At 40.6% G+C, this 25041-nt stretch overlaps 1 protein-coding gene and 1 long non-coding RNA gene across 6 annotated transcripts in view; one reads left to right on the top strand and one right to left on the bottom strand.

The window, feature by feature from the left end:
- LOC121519026 overlaps window positions 1–3502 on the top strand; it is an 87889-nt gene extending 84387 nt beyond the window's left edge. The window contains exon 4 of the long non-coding RNA XR_005992684.1: window positions 3258–3502. This is a non-coding gene — a long non-coding RNA (uncharacterized LOC121519026). The remainder of the gene's footprint in view (window positions 1–3257) is intronic.
- The window catches only part of LOC121519025 (disks large homolog 4), a 118390-nt gene extending 93550 nt beyond the window's left edge, over window positions 1–24840 (bottom strand). For 4 of the 5 annotated variants that reach the window (XM_041801788.1, XM_041801791.1, XM_041801789.1 and 1 more), the window contains exon 1: window positions 8190–8265. In XM_041801788.1, the coding sequence (XP_041657722.1) occupies window positions 8190–8231 (42 nt within the window). In that variant the 5' untranslated portion in view covers window positions 8232–8265. Of the gene's footprint in view, window positions 1–8189; window positions 8266–24766 lie in introns of those variants that run through there. The other variant, XM_041801790.1, reaches the window with a different exon arrangement.
- Window positions 24841–25041: the final 201 nt, after the last annotated feature.

Below are 25041 nucleotides of genomic sequence, written 5' to 3'. Positions count from 1 at the left end.
AACTTCTGATAATAGAAAGGTCAAACAGAAGACACATTTACTGTACACTACAAGAACAGTGATGTGCTTCCATGACTGTCATTAAGAAATTTATTTCATTTTCTTGCAACTATGTGCAGCCAAGTAGGGTCTGTAAACCTGATCGCTCAGATTCTGATTGTGAAGTCTAGCCCCTATAAATAGATACCTGTGTATGAATGCTGAATCTGTAGTTTTGGGACAAGATTTTGGTCTGATGGTTTTTGTTTGCAAACGTGAAATTGTCTGTTTGGAAAGAGAAAAGAGCGTAATGCATTGGCAGTATGAGCTAGAATTGATGCTGCTCATTAATATCCATAAGCAGCTGGTTGCATAGATTACATACAATCAGCTTTTAGATGCTGTCTCTCAACTCCAACTCTATTCTGGTTTCTAATGCTTCTACTTAAGCGGTAAACAATGACCAGTGTATATCTGGCAACCCTCAGTTTTGATGCAAAAAGCTGCAGTTTCTCCAGAATTCGTCTTAGGCTTGATCAAAACCCAGGAATTCCCAAAGAACCCATATATACATACTCGTTTTTACATCAGACATAAACCTGTTTACAGTCATTTTTGTTCTCTGTGGCTTAAGATTATTTTTGGAGCTTTTTGCATTTAATGGACAAGACGGATGAAGAGAGAAATGTGGGGAGAGAGTGTGGGGTAAGACATGCACCAAACATGCAAGGATTGGGTTTGATCCTGTAATAAGGACAGCTCATTTCTTTACTGGTTAAAACTGTGGGTATAATCGTATAAGCAAATCAGCATTGCTGATTTGAAAGACAGGCTGTCATTTTGTAGTTATTTGCCAGGAGGCTAAAGGCCTACCCCTTTACTTCTTACCCTGTTTATAATTAATAAAAACTTAAAGGCAAAAACAGCATTTCTAATTTGGTGACCTCCATCATTCACTCTCATAATGCAGAGCACAGAATAGGTAGTCTCTGCTGTTATCACTTGTCCCATGGCAGAACATGATCTGTTTACCCCAGAGGCTTCATGGTAGACCAAAGCTAATGGGCTCTAAGACTGTAAGTAGTCCAGCAAAATATCAGGGCATCATGTTGCATTATTTGTTGGATTAATAAGACATGCATTAGTAGGGATGGTAAAGTTTTAGTATCTAGATTTGATTCTCGGCGCCATGACTGGATTCAAAATGGATTTTCAATTCAAACCAATGAAACACCCCCTATTTGCTTAAATGAGGTGCTCTCCTCCATTCTAGTATGCACTAAGAAACTTTACATTTCTATTTGACAGTAAAAATCATGATCAAATGTATTAAAAGCAATGCAACTTTTATATTTGTAATGTTTTTATCAGCTGATCATAACACTGTGATATGAATCAACCTTTTGAGTTTAAGCCAGGTCAATAATTATTTCTTAGAAACTTGCCAGAGAACAATTCCACAAGATAATCACTCTAAAGCTCTCGTTTTTGGCCAACTCTGTGGGCCGTAACCTTGATGCATTCGCCAGATTCCATGTCTGTCATTAGGCAGATCCATCTTGTAAAAATTAAATGTGGAACATTGTTCCCAGTCAGAGAATAAATGGACCAATCAGCGTCATTTTAGGAGAAGGAGGCGGCAGCTATGGGCATTGTTTAGTTGTACTGCAAGCATGTCTATGATGCTTGTCATCCTAGTCTGTATGGTGAAAAGATTAGCTACAGTGGCACTTGTGGAAAAGATGTTTTTGCTATTCTCCAAACTGACTTTGACACAAGCTTGATTTTCTGACTGGTTCCACTGGTGGTGAACAATAATAACAGCCGCCTGTCAAGTGTGCATTATGTTTACTCCCCAGGCATTTCTACTACGCAGTATGTTTATTTGCTCTGGTTGGCCCACAATTAATGTGACAGAAAATTCTCCCCATCATCCTCTGAGATTTTTCTGAGCGTTCCAAACACAGTGTATGAGGTGTTTCCCTGATGGAAGTGAAACAGTCTATCTGGCTTATTAGGTAGTAGGAATGCAGGTCTTTTAAAATAAAACCCTCTAATTTTAACTATCTCTTCAGAACTGGCTGTCAGATCCTTAAGGTGATGGTCAGCTGCTGGTGCTACCGTTGGTTTATCATATGAGCTCAGGCTTTAGTACTTCACTTTCATTTAGCAGACATATCATAGGGAATATGTCAGATCAGGCTTCCTCTGCATAATGATTGTTTAATCCACAGCTTCCTAATGCTTTTCTCTAATCAAAAAAGGACAGGCTGAATGTCTTACCGCTCCGCAGACATCACAGAATGTACATGAATATGTCAGACGCAGCTGTACATTACAGACATTGAGAGCTAGCGCTGCTATTGTTAGCAGTGTCGCTAGTGAGCCAGGCCCGACACGCCCCCTGCTGCATCAGAGCAAGGAAGGCAGAGAGGGTGAAAGTGGCAGCAGTGGGTCTGCTGTGCTCAAACTGGCTCCTGGTGAAATTGAATTTAGGATAGAATAAATACTAAAAGAATAATAAAAAGGAATGTTTGCGCACTGATGTGAATTGAATGATTTTTTTCAACACCAACATATCAGCTTGTTTCCTGTGTTTGCCAGAAATTTGGATGGAGTTACTTAAAGGTTGATTGCTAATTTAAGTATAATGACAAGGAGTTTATTTTAATGCAGATTATACTGTCTATTTTGAAGCCCTTTTTAAACATTTTCCCCCAAAATCAAGGGGCCAGACGTTAAACAAAAGCTTCATAAGGAGGCTGATATTAGCTTACTATTGGTAAAGTTTATGACGGACAGAGCTACCGCAGTGTTTGTTCTTTCCCTGTTGATGCCGTAATAGTCATGTCTGCCTTCTTTACTTCTTGATGATCTGGGTCTTCCTGATGTCAGTCAGGCCCAGTTGAAGACTACTGCATTCTGGCCTGCAACATCTGCTTTGAAACTGTATGTTAATAACAAATCTCTAAAGCATTGTTTGGTGAATATATGCTCATACCCAGATCGGACCAGTCTGAATGTTTCTCTTTACTTCCACTGTGAATAAAAATCATCAATCAGAATAAGATGCCCACATTGGCAGTAATGCACAGCCCAGCTATGGCATCACCCCCACTGCTGTTGATAAATGGGGTTCTGTGCCTCAGGTTATGAGCTTTTTAAATGTTTTCATACTTCATCTTTAGCTCATTGGTCACAGTACTTTGACTTTGACTTTCTAAGGTTCACATCTTTTGCTAAAAGGTGATTTTACTGCTGTAGCTCTCTCTTTATAGTGCGGGACACACATACACCTGCATCCTTGAGGGTCAACTTCATCTGTTGGATCTGCAGCTGTAAAGATGTTTCTCTTCTAAGCTCCAGATGTTCGTCATCTGGTCTTTTAATCCAGCAGGATGTTCTCGTTTACTGAAGTCAAAAGTGCTCTGTAGCATCTAAAAGGTAACCTGTGGAGTTAAGGACCTGATGTATCAATAGCTACTCAGTGTTTTGTTTGTCTAGTGCACTCACGGGTCCTGGGATTTTCACTCACACCATATGCCACACTGCTCTACAGGTGGTTGTAATGCTCTAAAGTGTGCTGCAATGCTCCAATAAAGCTGTGCAGAAGACTCCTGGCTTGTAAACACTGATGTAAACAATGCAGGGTTTCAAATAGAGAATATACTCTTGAAATGATTTGAAATGTAAAAAAACTCCTGAACATAACACAAATGCACTGAACATCAGTTTTTTAAATGTTAATATGATGTTGTTTATTTGCTTGTGTGAAACAGCACAATGTGCAGTAATACAATGCTGAATGTTTTCACTAAAGTACATGTCAATTAGGGCTGTCAGCATTAATGCATTCATGATGATTAGTTAAGACCCATAATCAGTTTTTAATTATGATTAATTGCATGCTTTATTGTTTCTGTCAGCACACATTAGTTAACCCACTGCAGTGTCTCCCTGCAGCCTCGGTGATGGAAAAGACTGATGCATGGAAAAGTTAGACTGCAGTAACAAACCAATAACTATCCAATCAACGTCAAAACTAAGCCTTCAGACATCAATCTTACCACAAGACCATCGCATAAATTAAATATTCAGTGTTTTATCGTCATTTTAGAAAATTAATGCAAATCTAATTATGCAATAGTAATAACGGGTCCACCACTTCTCCTTAATGTCTCATTTCACCTTAAAAACTCTGTTATCAGTCATTTATCTTTGTACTGTTCCCTCTTGTGCTTTTCAATCCATATCAAGTCCTTTTTTCCATGGCTAAGTTCATGCCATAGGCTGGGTCCAAAATCACTTCCTTTTCACTATATTGTGCACTATATTGTAAATACACCATTTTGTACTGGTATCTGCATTCTGAGTGAGCAGTGGCATACACAATGAAGTGCTCTCATTCTATCCCATAATGCATTGTGAAAAGTAGACACCTATGGTCACTAGTCCAGCTATATTTACCATCATGCATAGCAATTCAAAGCTTTAACAAGCAGAAAAACTGCTTTTATACAGGACAGACGGATGAGAGGAGCACAGAAATACAGATTAGTTCATTTTTTAGACTTTTTTGTTTGTTTTATTTTAAACAAAATACATCATATGCAATAAAGTGCTAAGTTTATATGAGACTGAACAAAAAAAAGAGAATCATTTCTCCAATAGTTACAAAGTTTTTTATTTCTTAATACTTTTATTTTTGTGTGAAAATATGCTTAGTTTAGTATGAGTGTTGAGTGAAATTCTATGGTTATATTTGATCCTCAGCCGTTGATATCTGTGAGCAGTTGTTTCTACACAATCATTGTGAGACCACAATGATGTCGGCCAGAGTAGTGCTTGAAACCGTTTTTGTATTTTCCGGATGAATCCGTTATGTATTCCCCCATATGCAGATCTCTACATCATGAATAGAGAGTAGGGAATGAGTGAGAGGTTTCTGACACAGCCATAATCTTTGATCTGCTCACAGTTCATTTTTTTACTTTAATAAAAGCACGTCTGTGTCCTAACAGGAAGTCAGTCAGTAACCCGTACAGCGTGTCTAAAATTTCATACTCCTGTGGGAAATACTACATTTTTTTGAGTGTATAAGTTCACATAAGCTGAGAAGTAAAGTCAATGCAGTATACTACCGGAACGCTCAAAGCCATGCAAGAACTGAGTGTCAAACCAAACATAATTCACACCCTCAATGGACGCCATATTGATGACATAGGGGATATTATAATGTAGGCATGCTATTGCGCTGGCTAACTTTAGCATTTGCTAGCTAGCATGTTATTAGCACATTTCAAGGACATTTAAGGCTAAATAAGTGATTTTTTAAGTGAATAATGTTAACATAAAATACAAATTACATTAATCTAACAGTGAGTGGAAACAGCCGTCAGATTTGATTATAATAGTCCAACGTCTGTTTACAACTTACTGGTAAAGGAAACAGAGGAAGAAAACAGACAGTTAAACTGTTGTCATTCCTCTAAGTGCAGAACGGCAGTACGTGATCTTGGACAAAAGTAACCAACTGTGATGAAGTGCTCTCTACTGCATTCTAGTGCACTGTAATACAGTGCACTAAAAGAAATACACTATTGGGGGGGCGCAGGTGGTCTAGTGGTTTAAGGCACACCCCATATACACAAACGGCCCGGGTTCGAGTCTGGCCTGTGGCACTCTCCCGCATGTCTCTCCCAATCTCCCTTATCCCTGTTTCCGATTCTATCCACTGTCCTCTGCTGTCAGTAAAGGCATAAAAAAGCCCAAAAATAACCCTTAAAAAAGCTCTATTAATAATATTTCTTTAAGGCTGGCTACGTACTAGATGATTTTCAATTTGAAATTGTTTTAAAAATATGGGAGTCCACAAACATAAGGACAATTTTAAAAATGATCCTCTGAGAACTCTTTAGACCAGAGGTTCCCAAACTTTTCAGCCCATGATCCCCAAAAAATGGTGCCAGAGATTGAGGACCCCCATCTTCCCTTGAGGGGGATAAAGCACACGATATTTAACAAAGCATCATGTACAAAACTTGCATTTTAAGTGTTTTTTTATAACTTTTACTTGCATTTAAGCACATATATCATTTAATAACTATGTTTTGATTTAAATTTGAACTCATTCACTTTAACAATATTTTTTGAATAGTAGATACAATTTATGATTTAAAATCATATAAAATTTCTCTTTGTTTTATGGAAAGCATTCCGCGACCCCCCTTCACTGTCTCGCGACCTGTGGAACCACTGCATTAGACGACTCAGCCAGACCGCTGGAGACCACACACCTGCTAACCAGCTAAAAAACCTCACAGACCCCCAAACAAGGGGTTTCACAGAATCTCACATAGTCAAACTTGAGTTCAGTGTAAGAGTAAACATGGATGACTATCGATTTCCTCGGTTGGTAGTCCCTTCACTGCAGGCTGGCCTGGCATGTATCACAGTTACAGTAAAAATTATAAACCAAGGAAAAGAATCAGGTAGAAAGGTAGGGGTGTAGGGATACACTTGTCCTACATGTCAATTCAAATCCTGATTTAAAAAAAAACAAAACTATAAAGTCAGAGTGTAGGTAAATTTCCTTTATTTCACTTTTCAATAGAAAACATAAAAAACACATTTTCTTATGTTTCTTTTTTAAACAAAGTAGTCTTTTTAAATTTCTACCTACCTAGAATCGTACATATCACACCTGTTTGATATTTAAAATTTAAGGTCGCAGTTGGAGCACTAAAATAATCCTTGACACCACACACTTGAGGATTATTCAGAAAAATCACCGTTTTTGACGAGCACTCAGGATACACCCCCATGATTGTCAGGTGAGGCAAATCTTGCCTTAAATCAGGCTTAAGATCATGTCGTTTATGGCCAGCCTAAGACGGAACAAAAATCCAACATGTAAATAAAAAACGCTTTCAGTGCATGAAATAGAAGAATTTCAAAATGCAACAGAAGGGGATATTAATTGTGATTAACTACATTAATTCTGAGGTTAATCATGACTAAAAGCTTTAATCATTTGACAGCCTCAATGACAATGCATGTCAGTCTGATACACTGATGCTAGCTTTACTCTGGTTGAACTTGAATGATTTATTTAATAATGATTATTTTGGTGCTAAAATGCAAAATAAAGATAGTCTGCAATGAGTAATAATGTATTCAAATTATAGTAAATAAAAAAATTACTTACAAAGTGTCATCGGGCCATAGTGAACCAAAATGTTCCATCCTAAAACTGACAACTCATATTTGTGTTCAGATTAGCAATTACAACCCTGACGTGGATAATAAGCTGAGCAGAGCCCTGTCACACCACATACACACACAAACTTTCTCCCTCTCTCTCTCCCTCCTTCACACACAGACACACACACACACACACACACACACACACACACACAGTTGCTGGCTGTGAAAGTGCATTAAGTGGCATCTCGGTGCCATAATACTCAACCAGCCCAGTACAAGCCCGTCATGTCTACTCAGCTAATTAATGCTGGAGGAGCTCTGGACTCTCTCATCTGCTCAGTGTTTTCATTTTCACAAACACACAGCTGCATGAAATTTTCTGTATTCCACATAAACGGACTCACACAACCCTGGAATCTGATTAAACCCATGATTTCACCACAGAATGCATTTTTCTCTCCCTTCCTACTGAAAGCCCTTTACCCTAAAAATAACATGACCTCTCTCTGAGTGACGTCTATTATTTTTTCTGCCAATTTAGAGCTCTGTGGTTCTGTCCTCACAAGGATAAAGCTGCAAAAGATATATGAAATTAAAAAAATTATGACCATACCTGTCCACCATTGCATACATGATTCTATAATGCTTTAATCAACAAGTCTGCAAGAGTTTTACTCCCCCTGTGCATCTTAACATGCTCACTCGCACATATGCACCCACATGTGCCAGGCCACATTCATACGTAATACCCCAAAGTGCATGAATAAATCCACACAGAGCATACGCACAAGGATAGCTAAGAAAAAAACAGCCCTCATACACGTATTTGTGATGACAGTGGAGGAGATTGCGCGCATGTTTTGATGCACACAGATGTAGATGCAGACCTCCCCTAAGACTGCCAGAGCGACTAGCAGACTTTGAGCTAACATGCAAAACAGAGGCAGCAACAGAGAGATGGAAGGAGAAGAAACGACACGAAACGGAGAGCTGGATTTACCTACCACACACGGGCAGAGGGAAGGGAGCTTAGTGCGGCCCTTCATGAGCGAGAGACAGAGGAAAAACAGCCTCCCAGACACCCGCAGTACAGGAGAGGAGGGATGAGGAGAAGGAGAGAGAGAGAGAGGGGAGGCTGGGGAAGGGTGAGGGGAAATTTAAAAAAAAGGAGGGAGGGGGGGAGGCAGGGAAGGGGAAAGGGGGGTGTCGTAGCAGACGAGGAGGGGGAGTTTTCCTGGAAGCCAGAGTTATTGGTGTTGGATGTATGTTGATGTTAAAGGCAAGGGTCTGGATAAGAGAGGACTGGCAGCCTGCTCCAGCCGTGACTCATAAAATATGTTTGTCACTGCTGGTGAGCGAGGGAGGGGAGAGAAGGAGACGGAGAGACACAGAGTAAACCTCTTATATTATTTTTCATCTTTTTCTGTCACAAACACTACAGCTCGCTTCCATCCATGCCGCTTCTTCGCTGCCTTTTTCCTCTTTGACATTCCTCACATATACCTTCTACGCATCAAGTAAGGGCTCAATTTTGTGATGATGAATTAAAATAAGGAACATTTTGACACAGAAATCTCTGTTATGCAACCATTACATAATTACATATTTATCCCTTTGCAGCTTGTGTTTTAACTGTGGACTATATTTCTAAGGTGCAAATTCACGCCTTGAAGTATGGGAATATAAATATACTTATGTAGGATGCTACATTATGACCCTGTGGATGTGCAGAAACATCCTCCACCATCATAACACTTAAACGGTGAACTTGTTGAAAAAGATGTTGGTTTTTAACAATAAAAGGGAATTTTTAGACTTTTTATGAGTCTATCAAATTGAATTGCACCACCTGGATTTGAGTAAATCTAGTCAAATGAAGTAGTAAATTCTTCAGTGTAAGCTCTTGTAGCTGAAGAAGCAGACTTCTCTGAATACTTCCTCTTCTTGTACTCAATTAAATACAGTCAACCAAAACATTGTGACATATATCCTCTTTTTACATCCTATGAACTCATATTTTTAGATGTTAGATTAGTTTGAACTACAGCAAATGGGGAGACTAGAAACCCAATCCTGCACTCCCTCCATCCTGTGATCAATGACAGCACAGGTGGCCACAAAGACAACAGATTTAGCACAACTACAGATTGTGAATTAATTGGGAAAGGTCTGGTTTGACAACTTTGATACAGATTTGGGCATGATTTAAAGGTGCAGTGCATAGAATTGGGAATATTAGTGAAATCTGTCAGTCAGATTCCAGATTGCATTGCTCACTTCTCTGTTGGTAACTGTGGTACCCTGTGGACTTAATAAAATCTGTATCTGTTTTTGGGTCTCTTCTGTGATACTGTAGGAACATGCAAGATGCAAAAACCCAAGATGGAAGAGACCCTCCCTATGTATAAATAAAAGGCTTTTCCTAGTGAATTTAGAAAATAACATTTTCATATATCAGGGTGATTAAACAGTGATTATGATAGACCTACTTATAAATATGACTGATGGCCAGAGGCACCAGCTGGACTCCTTTTGTGACTTTTCTTCGGCACATTTTTGGGTAATGTTGGCAAGACCATGTGACTAATGCTGATGTTTGCAGCAGAGCGGGGTTGGGAAGGGTTTGCTGCTTCACATGGGAACAGGAGCTGCGCTTTTACAACCAGGTGGGCTGGTTCAGACAGTGGGGGCAGCTGGGAGGATACCTGGAGAAATGGGGCATGGGCCTGGCGCAGGCCCAGGTGATGGCTATCTGGATGCCAGAGCAGTACAGGACCAAGGTTGAAACGATGAAGTTGCCGAACTGTAATATGCTCCCATACCTGGTCTGACCTGACTTAAAAATATTGTTTAATTTCTAACACGTTTGTTCCCCTGAATTGTACTAAGCTAAGTATTACACACTGCATATTACACACAACATGTTTGTGGATATCTTGTAATGCTACAAGACATCCACAAACATGTTTTAAGTTTTCACTGTTAAAAGAAAATTTGTAGACCTTCTTAAAAATTCTCCAGTTGGTAACAAGCAATATAATGAAGTTAATTCAACTTAAATTGACAAGTTTCACTAAGTTATCTTGAGTTGAATAAACTTAAAGCCATTGCTTTTTACTCATTGAAACAACTCTTAAGTAGGTCCACAGTTTTCATTTGGTGTAATTTGGCCCTCAGTCTAATTAGATATGTCAATATAAAGATGGAAAGCTATCAGAAACGCATGCCCTACTAAATAAAGAAAATCACTGACTTTGTAAACAAATCAGCCAAAGATGTACAATTGGCACGACATCTGTAATGCCAGATATTGGCTGAAAAAAAATCAGTATTGATAGAAATGTTCATATCTGCCGATATCTACATATGTCTTTGTAGTGAAAATCATTTATTGGCCTTATGTAAAAATGTTCACCCACCGCTGAGGCCTGATCATTTTATATGAAACCCCAAATGTAAAACAGCTACCAGACCTCAACTTCTTACCCAGCTTCGCTTAACTCAGCCTCTTTGCTCAGCAGATAATTGATATACAGAAAATCTCTAGATATATCTGTTTTAGCTGAAATGAGTGTTGAAATATCAGGGGCAAAAATCCAATATAATGCATCCCTGAAATCACCAACATGTTTTAATGGCTAATTACATATGCATCATTATAGGCAATCATGTGATCTTGAACATCTGCCGTGTTCCAGGAAGTGGGACAGCCATTAGGAATAAATGGGAACAGAGAAAAGTTAGTACAGCTCTAAATGGACCTCTTTACTGCAATTGCCAACAACAAATTTCTACATACATTGAGTATGATCCCTATATTTTACAAGAAAGTGATTTTTATTCCGCGGTTTAACCAATTTACCTGGTGTAGAGGGGATCAATCCTAGCATCTAGTGTTGTCAATAAACCATGTTGGGAGTATAATAATGTGCTAAACATGAACGGGTCTGTTCTATGAAACGGCTCTTCTATGTGAGCCATGGTAGCTAGCTCCTGTTTGAGTGCAAACAACCAGCTCTACTGAGCTCAGCAAAATAATCTGGATCTTTAAAAAGAGACGGATCACCTGTCACAGGACACAAGAGTAGACAGACGTCATCGTACATGAGTGATGTGTGACACCGCTTACCAAGCTTTGTGGAGGCTTTTTCAATTCCTGCCTGCTATCGTTTCTGTGTGAATTTTTTTTTTTTTTTTTCGATTTTTTATTTTTTGCCTGAATATTTCACTACATTCAGGACACCGAAGTAACTTAAGACTTAAGAATGTTTTATTTGAATGCTTGGCATGATTGTAAACAGCTCACAACACAGTCTTTTGATAGTGTTTATCTATCTAGTACTCCAAAGAATATTGTGGATGATCTTTTTCACTTCTGCAGAAACAGTTATGTATTTGGGCTGCGCAGTGGTGCAGTGGTTACAGAAATAAGGCTCCTAGTTCAAATCCCCATCAGGATAAGTTTGTGTGGTGTTTGCATGTTCTCCGCAGGTCTACGTATGTTGTCCGTGGATACTCTGGCTCTCTCCCACTGTCTAAAGACATGCTTGTTAAGTTAATTGGTGACTCTAGATGACCCTCAGAGACAGAAAAGCATTTACACTCACACCTATATGTCAGCACTGTGATTGACTGGTGATCAGTCACAAGGTTCCCCTTCCTCTCGCACAATGACAGGTGGGATGAGCTCCAGCCCCCTCAGCCACCCCTCATGGGAATAGTGGTATAGATAATGGATAGATGGGGCGTCGGGGAGTTCTTACTTTCAGACGAGTGTTTTTATACTTTGTGTGAATGTGTAAGAAGCCACCAAACTGAGCTTTCATTAAGAATTTTTTTTTCATCTTAGTAAATCTCCAGTGATTATTGGCTCAGTCTCTGTTTATCACACAAAAAATGTCTGCATAATTCTAGAGTAAAATACCATACCCAGTCATGTTGCAGTTCAAAATCATTACAAATAGTAAACTAATATGACCTTTGGCGTTCTACCTGATTCCCTGCTTGATACAGCTCACAGTCATATCACTGACTCTATTAAAGCAACAGGTGTCACTATAGTATTTTTAATCCTGAATTTAAACTTATAAACTACTTAACTTACTTATTTAGACAGAAATTCTTTATACTAATTGGACTGGCATTAAAATGAAAAAAAAAAAAATCCATATTCCTTCATGCCTGTGGCAATAAATTGTCTCTGTATCTTCTTCATGAAGCCCTTGTCCACAGTATGAGCTCTGATTTAAGAGTAGACATTTATTAAATGTTTTATGGTAACTTTTTAGCAAAAGGAGTTGAATTTAAATGCTCTTTTGTGGCTTGTAGACCCTGTGGCAAAATGAAATATTTCCTTACAAGACTATGAAATTTGATTTGCCTGTGAAAAATGTATGCTAAATGTAGGTGTGTAAAGTGTAAAAGTTATCATAGAATATGAAAGCTGCAAATAACTGTAGAATAAGAAGACATTTTGCCTCAAAAGCCTGGAATAGGTTGTATTTGTTAGAAACAGGGCTGCCCACAAAATTGTCCTGGCCCCTAACAAACCCAGAGAATGGACCCTCCTCCGCTGTGATTTATTATGTCAGTGTGAGTATTTTGGATCTGTAGCAGTGGTGCTAGCGTCCTGGCTAACAGTTACTTCATATGGACCATAAAAGTGTATCAAACTATTATGATGTTGGAATTATTTATCTGTGCTATTTTGAATCACTTTTCACTAACCTTTTCCACCTATTTTTGCTACTACTTTTTGCCACTTTTAACCAATTTGCCACTAATTTGCCCTTTCTTGCCAATAGTTTTTGCAACTTTATGTCCATTTTTGCAACATTTTACCCATATTTGCCACTTCTAAGCAAGATTTGCCACTTTACTTCCCATTTGTACCCCTTTCTTCATGGCACCATGTATCCCATGTGTGCTGCTTTTGCAGATTTTTTCCCCTTTTCACCCATGTTTGCCACTTCTTTTTTGGTCTTTTATCCAAGTTTTTGCCACTATTTTGCAACTTGATACTTATTTGTACCCCTCCCTTAATTGCACTTTTTTGCCCTTTTTCCCACTTTTTGTCCATCTTTGCCTTTATTTGCCACTTCTTAATGGCATTTTTATCCCATGTTTGCCACTCATTTCTGTCACTGTTAGGGGGCTAATGGCGGGGGTCTGCGCTGTTACCACTTTACACCAGGAGATGGCGAACATGAGTAACTTCAATCCCAGCAGTATGTTTTTGGTGTGTTTCTATTCAAAGTTTTGGAGTTTATAAAGTTTGAAAGATGCACACCTGGTCGAGGAGACAAGTCGGAGCGTAACAGAGGGAAAGACAGTGAATTGTAGCGAGAATACTCACAATGCTGGGAGGAATAGAGGAAAATTCACCCTCTGCCATGACTTCCAGTTGTCCGGTGAGACCTTGTGGGCTTCCGCCATGACAGACCACACGTGGCAAGCCAATGCTTTGCCTCAGTGTGTGTCCACCTCACCGGGGAGGGAGTAATCGGCAAATTAGATTTTGAGAGTCATCCAGATCACCGTCTGGATCCAGGATTGTTTTTAAAGGGTTCTTCATTATTGGGAGATAGGCTGATGGCGGAGCACTCTCTGAGGGCTTTTCTAGTTGTTACTATTCTGCAAATTTTTGCCCATTTCTACCCCTTCCTTAATCGTCTTTTTACGCCCATTTTTGCTGCTTTTTGCCAGTTTGCCACTTCTTTTTGTCACTGTTATTCAACTTGTGCTATTTTTGGCCCATTTTGCCACTATTTTGCTACTTTTTGTCTATTTGTAACCCATCCTTAATGGCACTTCTTATTCCAAATTTGCTGCTTTTGGCCTATATTAGCCACTTCTAAACTTTTTTTGACAGTTTTAACCAATTTTTACCCCTTCCTTAATGGCACTTACATCTTGTTTTGCCACTTCTTGCAAATTTTTGCAACTTCGAAGCAATTTTTGCCCCTTTTTTTGCCATTTATACCCCTTCCTTAATGGCACTTTGTTTCTGTTTTTGCCATTTTTAAGCAGTTTTTGCCACTTTCCCTTCATTTTTACCATTTTCCCATTTCTGCTGCTTTTTGCTCATGAAACTTCTTTTTGATACTTTGAACCTATCTTTGCGCTTTTTTTCTAATTATGTAATTATTTTCCATTCAAGTTGGTAAAGTTTTCGCTGCTTTTTTTAGAATCCTGACATTTGTGTGGATTATAGCCTACCTGTGACGTCTGACATTACTTTCCTAATGGTTTAGTTCAGTTTCCCCATCCACAATTGTAACATCACCAGTGAAAAGGTAATTCTAGTTCAAGAAAAGGGGTTTACAATTTTTAAAAGGCTATATTGTACCTTAGCATAAATAAATCAAATCCATTTCTGTTGCTTTGTAAGAGTGGTTATTATTCAGGTTGAATAAACAGTATTGTTATCACGGCTTAACTTCCTAGGACCATGATTTTGGTGACCTCCATTGGCCCCCTATTAGTCAGGTCCTAAGAAAGCTCTCCCCTCTATAGGCAGCCTTGGTTGGAAGATTATTAAATTAAGGATAGCAGCCTTTAGTCTTCAGTATCTGGTGCAATGCTGAAGCTGAATGCTTGTATAGTTTACATTATTATAGATAAATGAAGTTTCTCTTGAGTACTCATTAACACAGTCTCATAGTGTCCTCTCTCTGTGTTGTTAGACTTTGTTTGCAGAGCATTTCTTTGTCAGTATTTCGACACTAAATATAAATCTGTTCCCACTTTGATCCGTACTGTAGCATGATTGTCATTATAATGGGTATATTTGTCCCTGCACTTGCCTTCTCAGGCTCTGTGTCTCTGTGCTGCGTGGCTGTATTAACAGAGAGCTGAGCGAGGGAATAAACAGAGTAAATGCACCGTGACCCTATAGGGCTGTTTTTACAGTGGACTGCTGTCGGCTGATGGATGGATTATGACACCTGCAGAGGTTAGGCCCAAAGCCCTCTGGACCTCGGCGACACAGTGAGCTGCGGCTTCTGCATCAGCCTGGCTGTCTGTGACTAAAGACAACTGGAGCACATCGTGACATTTCCATCTGGAACGTAGCCTGTGCTGCTGACAACGGTGTCAAACGGCGTCAAACCCGCGGATTCAGCCGCATTAGACCCAACATTAATTTTCTATTCTCTGCATTCATGAGCATTCTCTGCCGCTGCCTACACAGAGGTCATCCTCCTACCTGCACACTGTGGGCTTCACATTATCAGCACCCTTCAATGGCAGGGCTCTCTCTCTCTCTTTCCCTATCTCTCTTTTCCTCTCTCTCTCCCTCCCTTCCTCCTTTCATCTCTATTCTCTCCATGATGATACCCCTGCCATGTTGTCATGGCAACAATCGGGCCCTGATTGCTTGGTTGCTAGGCAACTGACATCACCTATAAGAGGAACATGAAGATACAAAAGCCAGAGACAAACAAATCACTGAAAATATGTGCACTTGCTTTTTTCTGTCTGAAGTTGAGTGCATGTCTATGAACTCTCACAGTTTAATTAGCATGATATCTTTAAATTAGAGGGTTTTCTATTCAGAGATAATAATAGCCCACATTTTGGCAACAAAGGGGTTAAACTGGAGTTTGTAAAGTTACTTTAAAAAAGGCTGGTGGACTTGGCAGCCTTTTGCTCTTTTCTAACTGCAGGCCATATAAAACCTGTTTGCTAACAGAATAGATTTGCCTCCTCGTTCAGCAACACCTTGTTAATTCTCAGGGAAATTGTAAGGCATCCTAAGACAGGCCGCACATACCCTTTAAAGCTCATGCTAACATTGCATAATGCTTGTATGGACCCAAGCAGCTCAAATATTCCAACATCTCTAGGCCAGACTGTCACACAATCCTGGGCTGTAGTTTACCAAAGTGCCACAAGGTGTCATTGTGCCCTATATTGAAAGGTATGATCACATCACTGTGAGAAAACCTGAACCCATTAGCAAGGGTAATGCAAGTGCTATTCATATCTATGATATCAGCACTACCAAGCTTGTCATTCTTGTTTTCTGATGTTCTTCTTTTAGCTTCCTTCCGGTCTGTCCCCACTCCCACAGTCATTAGACACACTCATTATGTAACATACATGCTAGTTAGCTGGCTCTTATAAGTAAAGTGGCTGCAGTGGGAACATACACTTTTATTACAGAGGCCCTGGTGAGACGTTGACCCTCCTTGACCCCCGCTCTCTACCTAATGAGACCCTCGGGAGCTCCTCTGTTTAATCTTCCCACATCTTTATATACACAGTACATCATCATGGTCATTGATTTAACTATTTCTCTGCCTTATCCACACATCACAGTGATGTGTCTCTGTGTGAATGCTGCAGCATTAGTGTTGCAGCTGTCAACCGTGGTCGTCCGCCTGGTCCACTACAGCAGGCTCATGTTTAGCCATTAGCCTTCTCGTTCAATGTGAGACGACAAAGTCTCCAGCCAAAACAAGCCGTGATGGATCGGATCTGTCACCTGTCATATGGACGATTTCAGGACAGACAGCGATGCTGACAGCCAAAACACTGAAATTAAGCAGCAGAGCCAGCATGAAGGGTGGAAAGCAAGTCGTAGTTGTAATTTTTTTTAGCACAATTAAAGTAACGATAAGGGATTTGGTGTTTTACTCAAGCTCTGTTCGTGCTTTGAGAAGTTATATGCTGTCTTGTTTTCACAGTCATGTCTCAAACATGGACTGTTTGTTGGTATGGACAGAACAACAGAAGAATTAGAGCCAAAAATCAGAAGCAAAATTAAAATTGACAAACAAAAACCAATCAAACCTGGATACTGTTGAAATGGTTGTGCTGCACAATTCATCTAAATGCAGTTGCAATGCTAGGGGCTGTAATTACATAAGTGCATAAAAGGCTGCAACAATTTTTGCATAAAATAGTATTTGAAAGGCTCACAAAAATGGAGAGAATAGCCTTAGCCCAGGTAGGCCACGGAGTCAAGCTCTGCCATAAACAAAATCAGCTGGTTTCATGCAAGCCCTCAGCTGAATGCCAGCTGCTTTACTCTAAGCACACCATTGGCTAATTACTGTCACACTACTTTATTTAAGCTGCTCTTGCCTGGCTATGCTCTGCTGTGCTCTCTGCAAGCTGCTCTTAAACCCTCCTCCACCCCAGCTCCTCCTTCATGCCTCTGACTTAAACAATGTCATTCTAGTGTCATTGATGCCTAATGTGCTCTGCACTTTTTGCAGCTTTTCTTCCTTTCTTTATGCTTTCCTGATCAGCACAGGAAGAGCATGAATGTTTGCTGTTCCTGCTCAATGCTTTCCATGTAGCCTGGTGGAAGGACAGGGAGATCCCACACTTCAAAGCTCTCATTAATCTCTGCATTTACCTTCAGAAGAAAGCAAGTTGACTCATGATATATTATTGTTATACTGGAATTGCATATCAATTATAACTGCACATTATTACCAAAGTGTTCAGTTATAATTCATTAACAATGCAAAAAAGAGCAGATGCAACATCATGAGCTCTGTTGATAGATGTGACTCTAATGGGTTAGTAGAGTGGAAAAGGCAGGAGAAATCTTTGCAATGACTAACCAAACAATTACTGAACTTCCTGTGACCTTTCGTTTCTGCTCCAAACGAGGCAAGACTCCACTTTTGCTGTGAACTCCACTGACCTGAGGGATCTTTAGTCTTATTTTTTGGTAACATAAATGTGTGTTTTGGTTAGACAAAGGGTTGTCGCATCAGCTCTGTGGTTCCACCAGCTAGCTCTACCATGCATACGCAAAACTGCAGGCAATAGAGCTCAGTAGCGAGGTTCTGGAAGTAAAATTCCCATTCATTTTCTCCTTGGTGTTCACATTTGACTTGCCACAAGCTACCTGTGTGAAACAATGGTATATGTGCCCTTAGAATAGAAAAGTTAGTAAGACATCAACCTTGTTTAAAGAAAAAACATGTCTTTTAAAATGCCTTTCAAAAACCATGCAGTACCCACAGTTCTAGAAAGGACAGAGCAACATCTCTGATTGGTCAACTGAATGTCTACCAAGCTCAATACCATTATTGTCAATTGTTGATAACAAAAGCATGCCGCTGTTGTATGAACTGATGTATATGCAAACTACAATACATTAAAACATTATCATTTAAGATGTAAAAACACTACAATAAAAATTGCAGAACGAATGGTCATATGTGGTTTGAAAGCTTCACAATGGATTGTGGAATATGTCGTTCCTTCATGCCTGTCAAGAAACATGTACAGTCTTGCCTTTTTCTCTATTTTTGAATGACGTTCTTGCACCAAATCAGATGTTTTATAGTCATGTAGTTAGCTGGTTAGCTTGGTTCATGCATTAAATGTGTTGCAAAATGTCTGTGGAGGATTTTAAAAGGAATTTTTTCTTCTAGAACCAGAGCCACGGAAAAGTGGGTGAACACTTTATACTTTAATTCAGACCCATAGGTCCATATCAGCATAAATAAACAAAAGAAGTCAATACAATACAAAACAACAACAAAATGAAAAAATCACAATTCTTGTATTTTCAAACAAAATTTGTACCAATGGTTCCTGTGACAAGATGGAACCTGGTGTCACAGATTCTTGGCTGAGTAAGGGACATTATCATTATTTCATTTTTGGGAGGATTTTTCTGCACAATGTGAAATCACATTATTGGTAACAAATATATGACAAGTACTTGGGTATTTTGGTTTCACTTTTGTACAGTTGGGGGGAGACTGAGACTTGTCGCCCATATTGATATGGAGTTAATGGGTTTAAAAAATAATAGTTGCTTTAATTTTATTTACACCATTACTCTGTTTGGGGGTGTTTTTGTTTCACTTTTGTACAATAGAGAGAGATGGAGACTTGTCGTCCATATTGATATAGAGCACTAGTGGCGCCAGGATTTTGAGTGTGGGTGGGCCAGAAAACTGGATGGGCCAGTTAAAAAAAGCCCCCAAAAAAGGGGTGTTCCCCTTCTCTCCATTTCAGTGCTTTTTTGCAGTACTGAGGACAGCAACTCAGTAGCCTACCTGTGTGGCTCTTGTGTGGCTGTCCTCAGCTGAGTGCTGAAGCGGACAAAGACATACACCTTGGCAGGCTCTGCCTACTGCCAATATTATTTTCACTCCAGAAATTGTGCATACAGACAGCCAGAAACTAATGTTAACGATAGCCTAACTTACTTGCCTTGCTGGTGTGAGGGGGTGGCTACGGGAGGACATGATGGGGAGAGGGTGGCTGAGCTGGACGGTAACTCGTCACTCATAACTTTACTTAAAATGGCAGGAGTTTCCTGCTCCTAAGTGAACTGAAAGGAAAACAGGCTGCTTTGCTTTGCCATGTTGAAGTTTCATATGAGCTAATAGCTAAAGTTACCATCTGTGTCTGTCTCATTGAGCTTGCCGCTTGAAAGGTTTGCGCACCAATGTCATTCATTTCATTGGAGCACTTGCTGTTGACGATGCAGCCTGTGGGCAGGCTTAAGAGTCCACACGTGGGGTACACGCCGCTGATTGGCTTAGAAGCTTTCACTCAAAGCTTTCCTCAGGCTGCTTATGGGATGAACATCTAGAATGAAAACTAATGCTGTGTCTGAAATCACTATGGGCCTGGGTCAAAATGAGTGGGCCCAGGCCCACCCGGGCCCAATAGCAGCGCCGCGGGTGATATAGAGTCAGTGTGTTTAAATAGAATATTGCTTTTATTTCATTAACACTGTTTCTCTGGTTGGGGGTATTTTAATTTTAATTTGGCACAATGGAGGGAGATAGTGACTTGTCATCCATGTTGATACAGAGTCAATGTGTTTAAAAAGAATTTTTGCTTTAATCCTTTTTACACTGTTTCTGTAGGCTGGTTTAGCACAGTTGCTAGAGCAGGTGCCCATATACAGAGCCTGTAGTCCTCAATGCACTGGTTGTGGGATTGATTCCTTCTCCCAGCACTGTTTTGTGCATGTCTCCTCTCTCTCTCTCTCTCCCCAAATAGACACTCTTTTCAGCTATCCTATCAAAGTAAAGGCAAAAGTCTGACTTTTCTGTGACCTCGCACTTCTCTTTCACAAAAATCCATTCTAATATCGAAGTACTAATTGTAAGCATGAAAAGAAAGATGGAGCATTGCTCAGCCTCTGTACGGATGAGACTGTAGAGCCGAGGGAAGCGAAAGATTGCAGAGAAAAAAACGATGCACAGATTGTGTTGTGTGCTTTTGACAAAGAGAGGCTCTTCAGAGCCTTCTTGCTGGCTAAGGCTCCTGGTGGGGGTGGAGAACTAGAGGTTAGTATTGCAACATGCTCTAATGGAGAGGGAATGATGAGATTAGAGGAAATACATCAGAAAAAAAGCTCAAATGTGGTGATTTGAAGCCCTGAGTCAAGATCGCTTTGATACAGGTAGAGACTGTGAATTCCAACTCTGTGACACTGTTCACCATCTCAGCTGCTTGAATGTAGCACCTGCAGTAAAATTAGCACCATACTACAAGCTTTTACCTCCCGCTTAATTAATCCTGACAAGTTTCTAAGACGTGAACCTGTACTGGAGCAAAAGCTGCAGTTCTGATATGCACTCTGTATAGGAGCCCGTTTTGTGCTGGAGCAGGATGCACTGCAGTTTTTGTGTGAATTCTGTCTGATCATGTAGGTGTGTGGCTTTCTTTCAGGAAAGCGGTTGGATGTGTGGGTGAGTGGTGCAATGTGCGCTTAAGGACGAAACAGAAACGGTGGCGGATCACGTACATTGAAACATTTCTTCATGGGCACAGAGCAAGCCATCGACTGGGGAGAGAAAAACATCTTGGTGTATTGAGTTACATCTCAGCTGTCCTCTCCATTCTGCTGTGTTTCTGATTGGACAATAGAGAGCCTCTTTGCTGTGCAGTCGTGGCATCAGACTTGCACTGGGGCAAGCCCTGCCTCTGTGCTCACTGTGCCCTGGGAGCCACTTGGCAGGATCAGTGTCTCTGTGGCTGCATACAGAGGCCTCATGGAAGCTTGTGCCCTTGAGCGAAGATCATATTAGCTCTCCACTGGATCACTAATCCTGACACACAGCACACTGTAAGCATGTCACATACTCATTTGGACACAAGCCATACAGTATGTTGAATGAACACTTGTTTAAATGAGCAGAAGAGGAGATGTTAGCTTGATTTTTGAGTGAAGACTCTCCATTTTAGGACTCTAGAAGCTGCAGCCATACGCTCCTCATCCTCACATACACACACACATATAAATATTCATATTTATTGAACCATAAGAACATCTGGCAGCAAAAAATAACTACAACTGTGAGTGCTAAAACCCATTCCAGGGTAGGAGATGTTCATGTTGCAGCATCAAGCCATACATGAAGCCAATAATGTGCACACAGAGCAGCTGACTTTGACTACATCTTGTCAAATGTATAATTTATAGGAAGAAGCACTAACTAAGGAAGCCTCGAAAGTGCAGAAGAGGAGGGCAGGAGGTAAGCTAGTAGAGTGTAGGAAGGAGGGGAGTAAGCAGAAGGGGGAAAGGAGGTAGAGCGAGATAAAGTGAAGAGGAGGAGGAGGAAGAGAGGGATTAGAGAGGTGAAGGAGGCAGAGGGGACAGAAAATACAGTATATGGAATTGAAAATGTGGGAGTAGAGAGGTGGAATGAGATTGAGAGAAAAATAATCGAAAGAGTGTAAAAGAAAGAAGTCTCTGTATGTGATTCTTAAGTGCAATCATTCTCTATCAGATATCCTGATAGAAAGCAGGCTGTGTTTATAGCTTAAATCCCTCTTTTACTGTGTGCACCATCTCTGTTCTCGCCTCTCAAACATCAAACCATCCTTCTCTGACTCAGTGCCATGCAGGGAGGGAGAGTCAAAGGTATTGTCAAGCTTGCAACCAAATATAAATCCTGTGACGTCTCCGCGAGCTGATATGCCCTAATATTCCAGTTCCAGAGTGTTATGTAATGCCACTTCTGTATGATGCGCTTCGATCATATGTTGCAATTTTTTTTTCTCTCACTGGATTTTAGTGTAGGAAGGAGAGAATTACATAAGCTGTTGAATTCAACACTCAGGAGGAAGAAAAATCAATCGAATCCCTGGTAGGAATTGGAACTTGTAGTTTTCTTTGAGTTTTTTAAATAAAGGGGTGAGCCAAAGTGGGATCATGGATGTGTTTTGGAGCACTTTTCTCCTAATCTAGATTTTAAAGGTTGATGACAATGTATGAAGAACACAATATCCCACATATCTGAAGCATTTTAGAGCCTTTGTGTGATCTAGTGGCAATGATTGAACATGCAAATACTCAAAAAAGCCAAACTATTACCAGCATTTTATCTGAGCTTATTTGAAATCCCTCAAGGACAAGGAAATTTTCCTTTCACATGTTGTTGGTTTGATTTTTTTAGTGGGACGCAATCTCCTTTTTCCTCATCCAAACTGTCATTTTTTTTTCAAGCTCAGTTTATTACTGCTCGCTGAAATTTCAAGGTTTAGGTGAATTTCCCGCAAATACTCAACAAAGAGGCTCACTGGGGATGCCATCCTGTTACAATGAAAGACAGTGAGGCGAAGCCTCTATTGTGATGCCGTTATTGTTGGAGCTGCTATTCCTCAAAATAAAAGCTGAGCATTGAGCTGAGATGTGCGTAACTTAAGCTGTGCATGCTGTATGGTAGTGTTAACACATATTTGTCACTCACTGGCCTACTGTGGCTTCACCCACACAGTGAGAAACTTTGCGCGCAGACTTGAACGGGAAAAAGCAACATTGTTCACATAACCTGTTCTACAGTATGTGGGTGTCAGGGAACAGCTCACCCAGGGAGCTGCTCACCCATCATCTGCTACATGATGGCAAGCCACACTCCCCACCTGCAATGCAGCCAGCCTCCATTAAAGTTTAATCATACTTTTAAAGGAATACACCAAGGGTTTTTGGTCAATCCCACCCACCATCAAGTTAAAATTTCATAGTGGAAAGATGCGTTCTCTTGTGCATATCAAGTTTTCTTTGCTAATTCTGTTGGATATAAAAGCTTTAGCTTAGCCTGTTTAAATATACTCCTAGAGGAAGCATTGAAAATCCAACCAAACACCTTACTCTGCCTTTCTGCACTAACTTTCTCTGTATAAGATGGCCATCTGTCTAACAATCTCTTGGCGATTGTGTGCTATCCTTTACTGTAAATCTTTCTCACTTTGCTTTCTATACGGGCTTTAGGAACAAGTTTCCCTCTTACAGGCTGTGATCTTTCATTTATAGCGTTTCATTTCTTCAGTGAGTCACTCAAGGCCAATAAGACGCGTTAGGGAGTGATGCTTCAGCCGTATAGAGAAACACCTTGACATTTTCACTGCTTTTGTTTTTCTTGCAATGAATTTCTCACTTAGATTCCAAAACCTACTCGCATTAGCAGCCGACACTTAGCTTAGAAGCTAGCTAATAAGATATGAAATCAGTGTCTCTCCCTTTCAAACAAAAATATCTCAGGTATTCTTTAAAGTAAGCCCCAACAATGTTTTATTCTGACTCCCTGCTCATCTGAATGCACCTTCCCATCTATGTTTAAATGACCAATAATCTCTGTTGCCAAGGAAACTGAGAGGTTGATAAGCAAATGAATGTAATGTGCCACAGTTAAGCGCAAATTTATGTAATACGTCTGAAAAGGCCAGCTGCACTCACTTCTGCTCTACACACACTCCCAGCGCGAGTTAAAATTTCAAATGATCCCCACCTTCCCACAGCTGTGTGAGTAGCTCTGTTTGTGTATGTGTGTATTTCCTACTTTTTCTCACCACTTCCTGCCTGAAACTGCAATCAGATGCAGCTGCCACACTGTAACGTTCACCTGTTTTTGTGTAAATTTCTGCATTCGCAGGGATTTTCAAGGCGTCTAGGAATGAAATTGAAGCCACCTGAATAAACAGAGCCTGACCCCAGAGTATCACACTGCATTAACGCTCCTTCATTTTTCATTTTATCAGGCAATTTCTCCACCAGCGCTGCCTCCATGGAGCCATGAGCGGTGGGCTGCGTGGTGACGGTGAGCACATGTGTGTATGATATAACACATCGCTCACATCCTGTGTGAGCGAGAGGCAGACGTGTTCAGCAGACGCACAGCGGGCAGCTTCAACGTGTGGCGGAGGTTCACATAAAGCAGCTGACAGTATGATGGTATATTAGCATGCAGGATGCCCTCTCGTGCTCTCTCTCTCTCTCTCCCCCCTGGCAAATTCTGCAGCCCCAGCGTGACACAAAGAACCGCACACACAAGCAACCAGAGCAGGTTCCTCTTACTACATCCACACAGGTCAGCCGGCCGCCTGTTTATACGCTCACAAGGCATGACACAGAGTAGGAGATGCAGAGAGTGGGAGAGAGGGTCAGCTAAAGAGGGGGGTATCAAAGAGGATTCTGTCCACACATACACACCGCCCAGGTGGCCCAACAATCTCAGGATTGTGAAATATCACAAAAACAAACACAAGTAGAAGAAATCATGTGCATACTCTTCCTTTTTCTCATCCAGTTGTGCTCTCACTCTCGCACTCACAAGCTAAAGTAAGGAGCATCAGATAGGCTTACCTTTGTAGTCACAATGCAGAGGCAGTCCATGGTACTTGGAACAAAATATTGGGGTGTATCTCAACCCCCCCAACCCCCCACGACAGAGGGCTGAGACCCCACACCCCTCTCCCCAGCCTGCCCCACTCCTGCGCTCTCGCTCTCGTCCTGCCTTTCCCCCCTTTTCCTCTCCTTCCGTGAATCTGTTCTTTGACTAACTGAACCAGCGAGGGAAAGAGAGGATGGAGGGAGGGGGAAACATGAAAAGGGAGGGGGAGGGCCACAGGGAAATAGAG

The sequence above is a fragment of the Cheilinus undulatus genome, linkage group 12 (genome assembly GCF_018320785.1).
Source record: "Cheilinus undulatus linkage group 12, ASM1832078v1, whole genome shotgun sequence".
NCBI classification, from domain to species: domain Eukaryota; kingdom Metazoa; phylum Chordata; class Actinopteri; order Labriformes; family Labridae; genus Cheilinus; species Cheilinus undulatus.
This window is presented reverse-complemented; position numbering and strand designations above follow the sequence as displayed.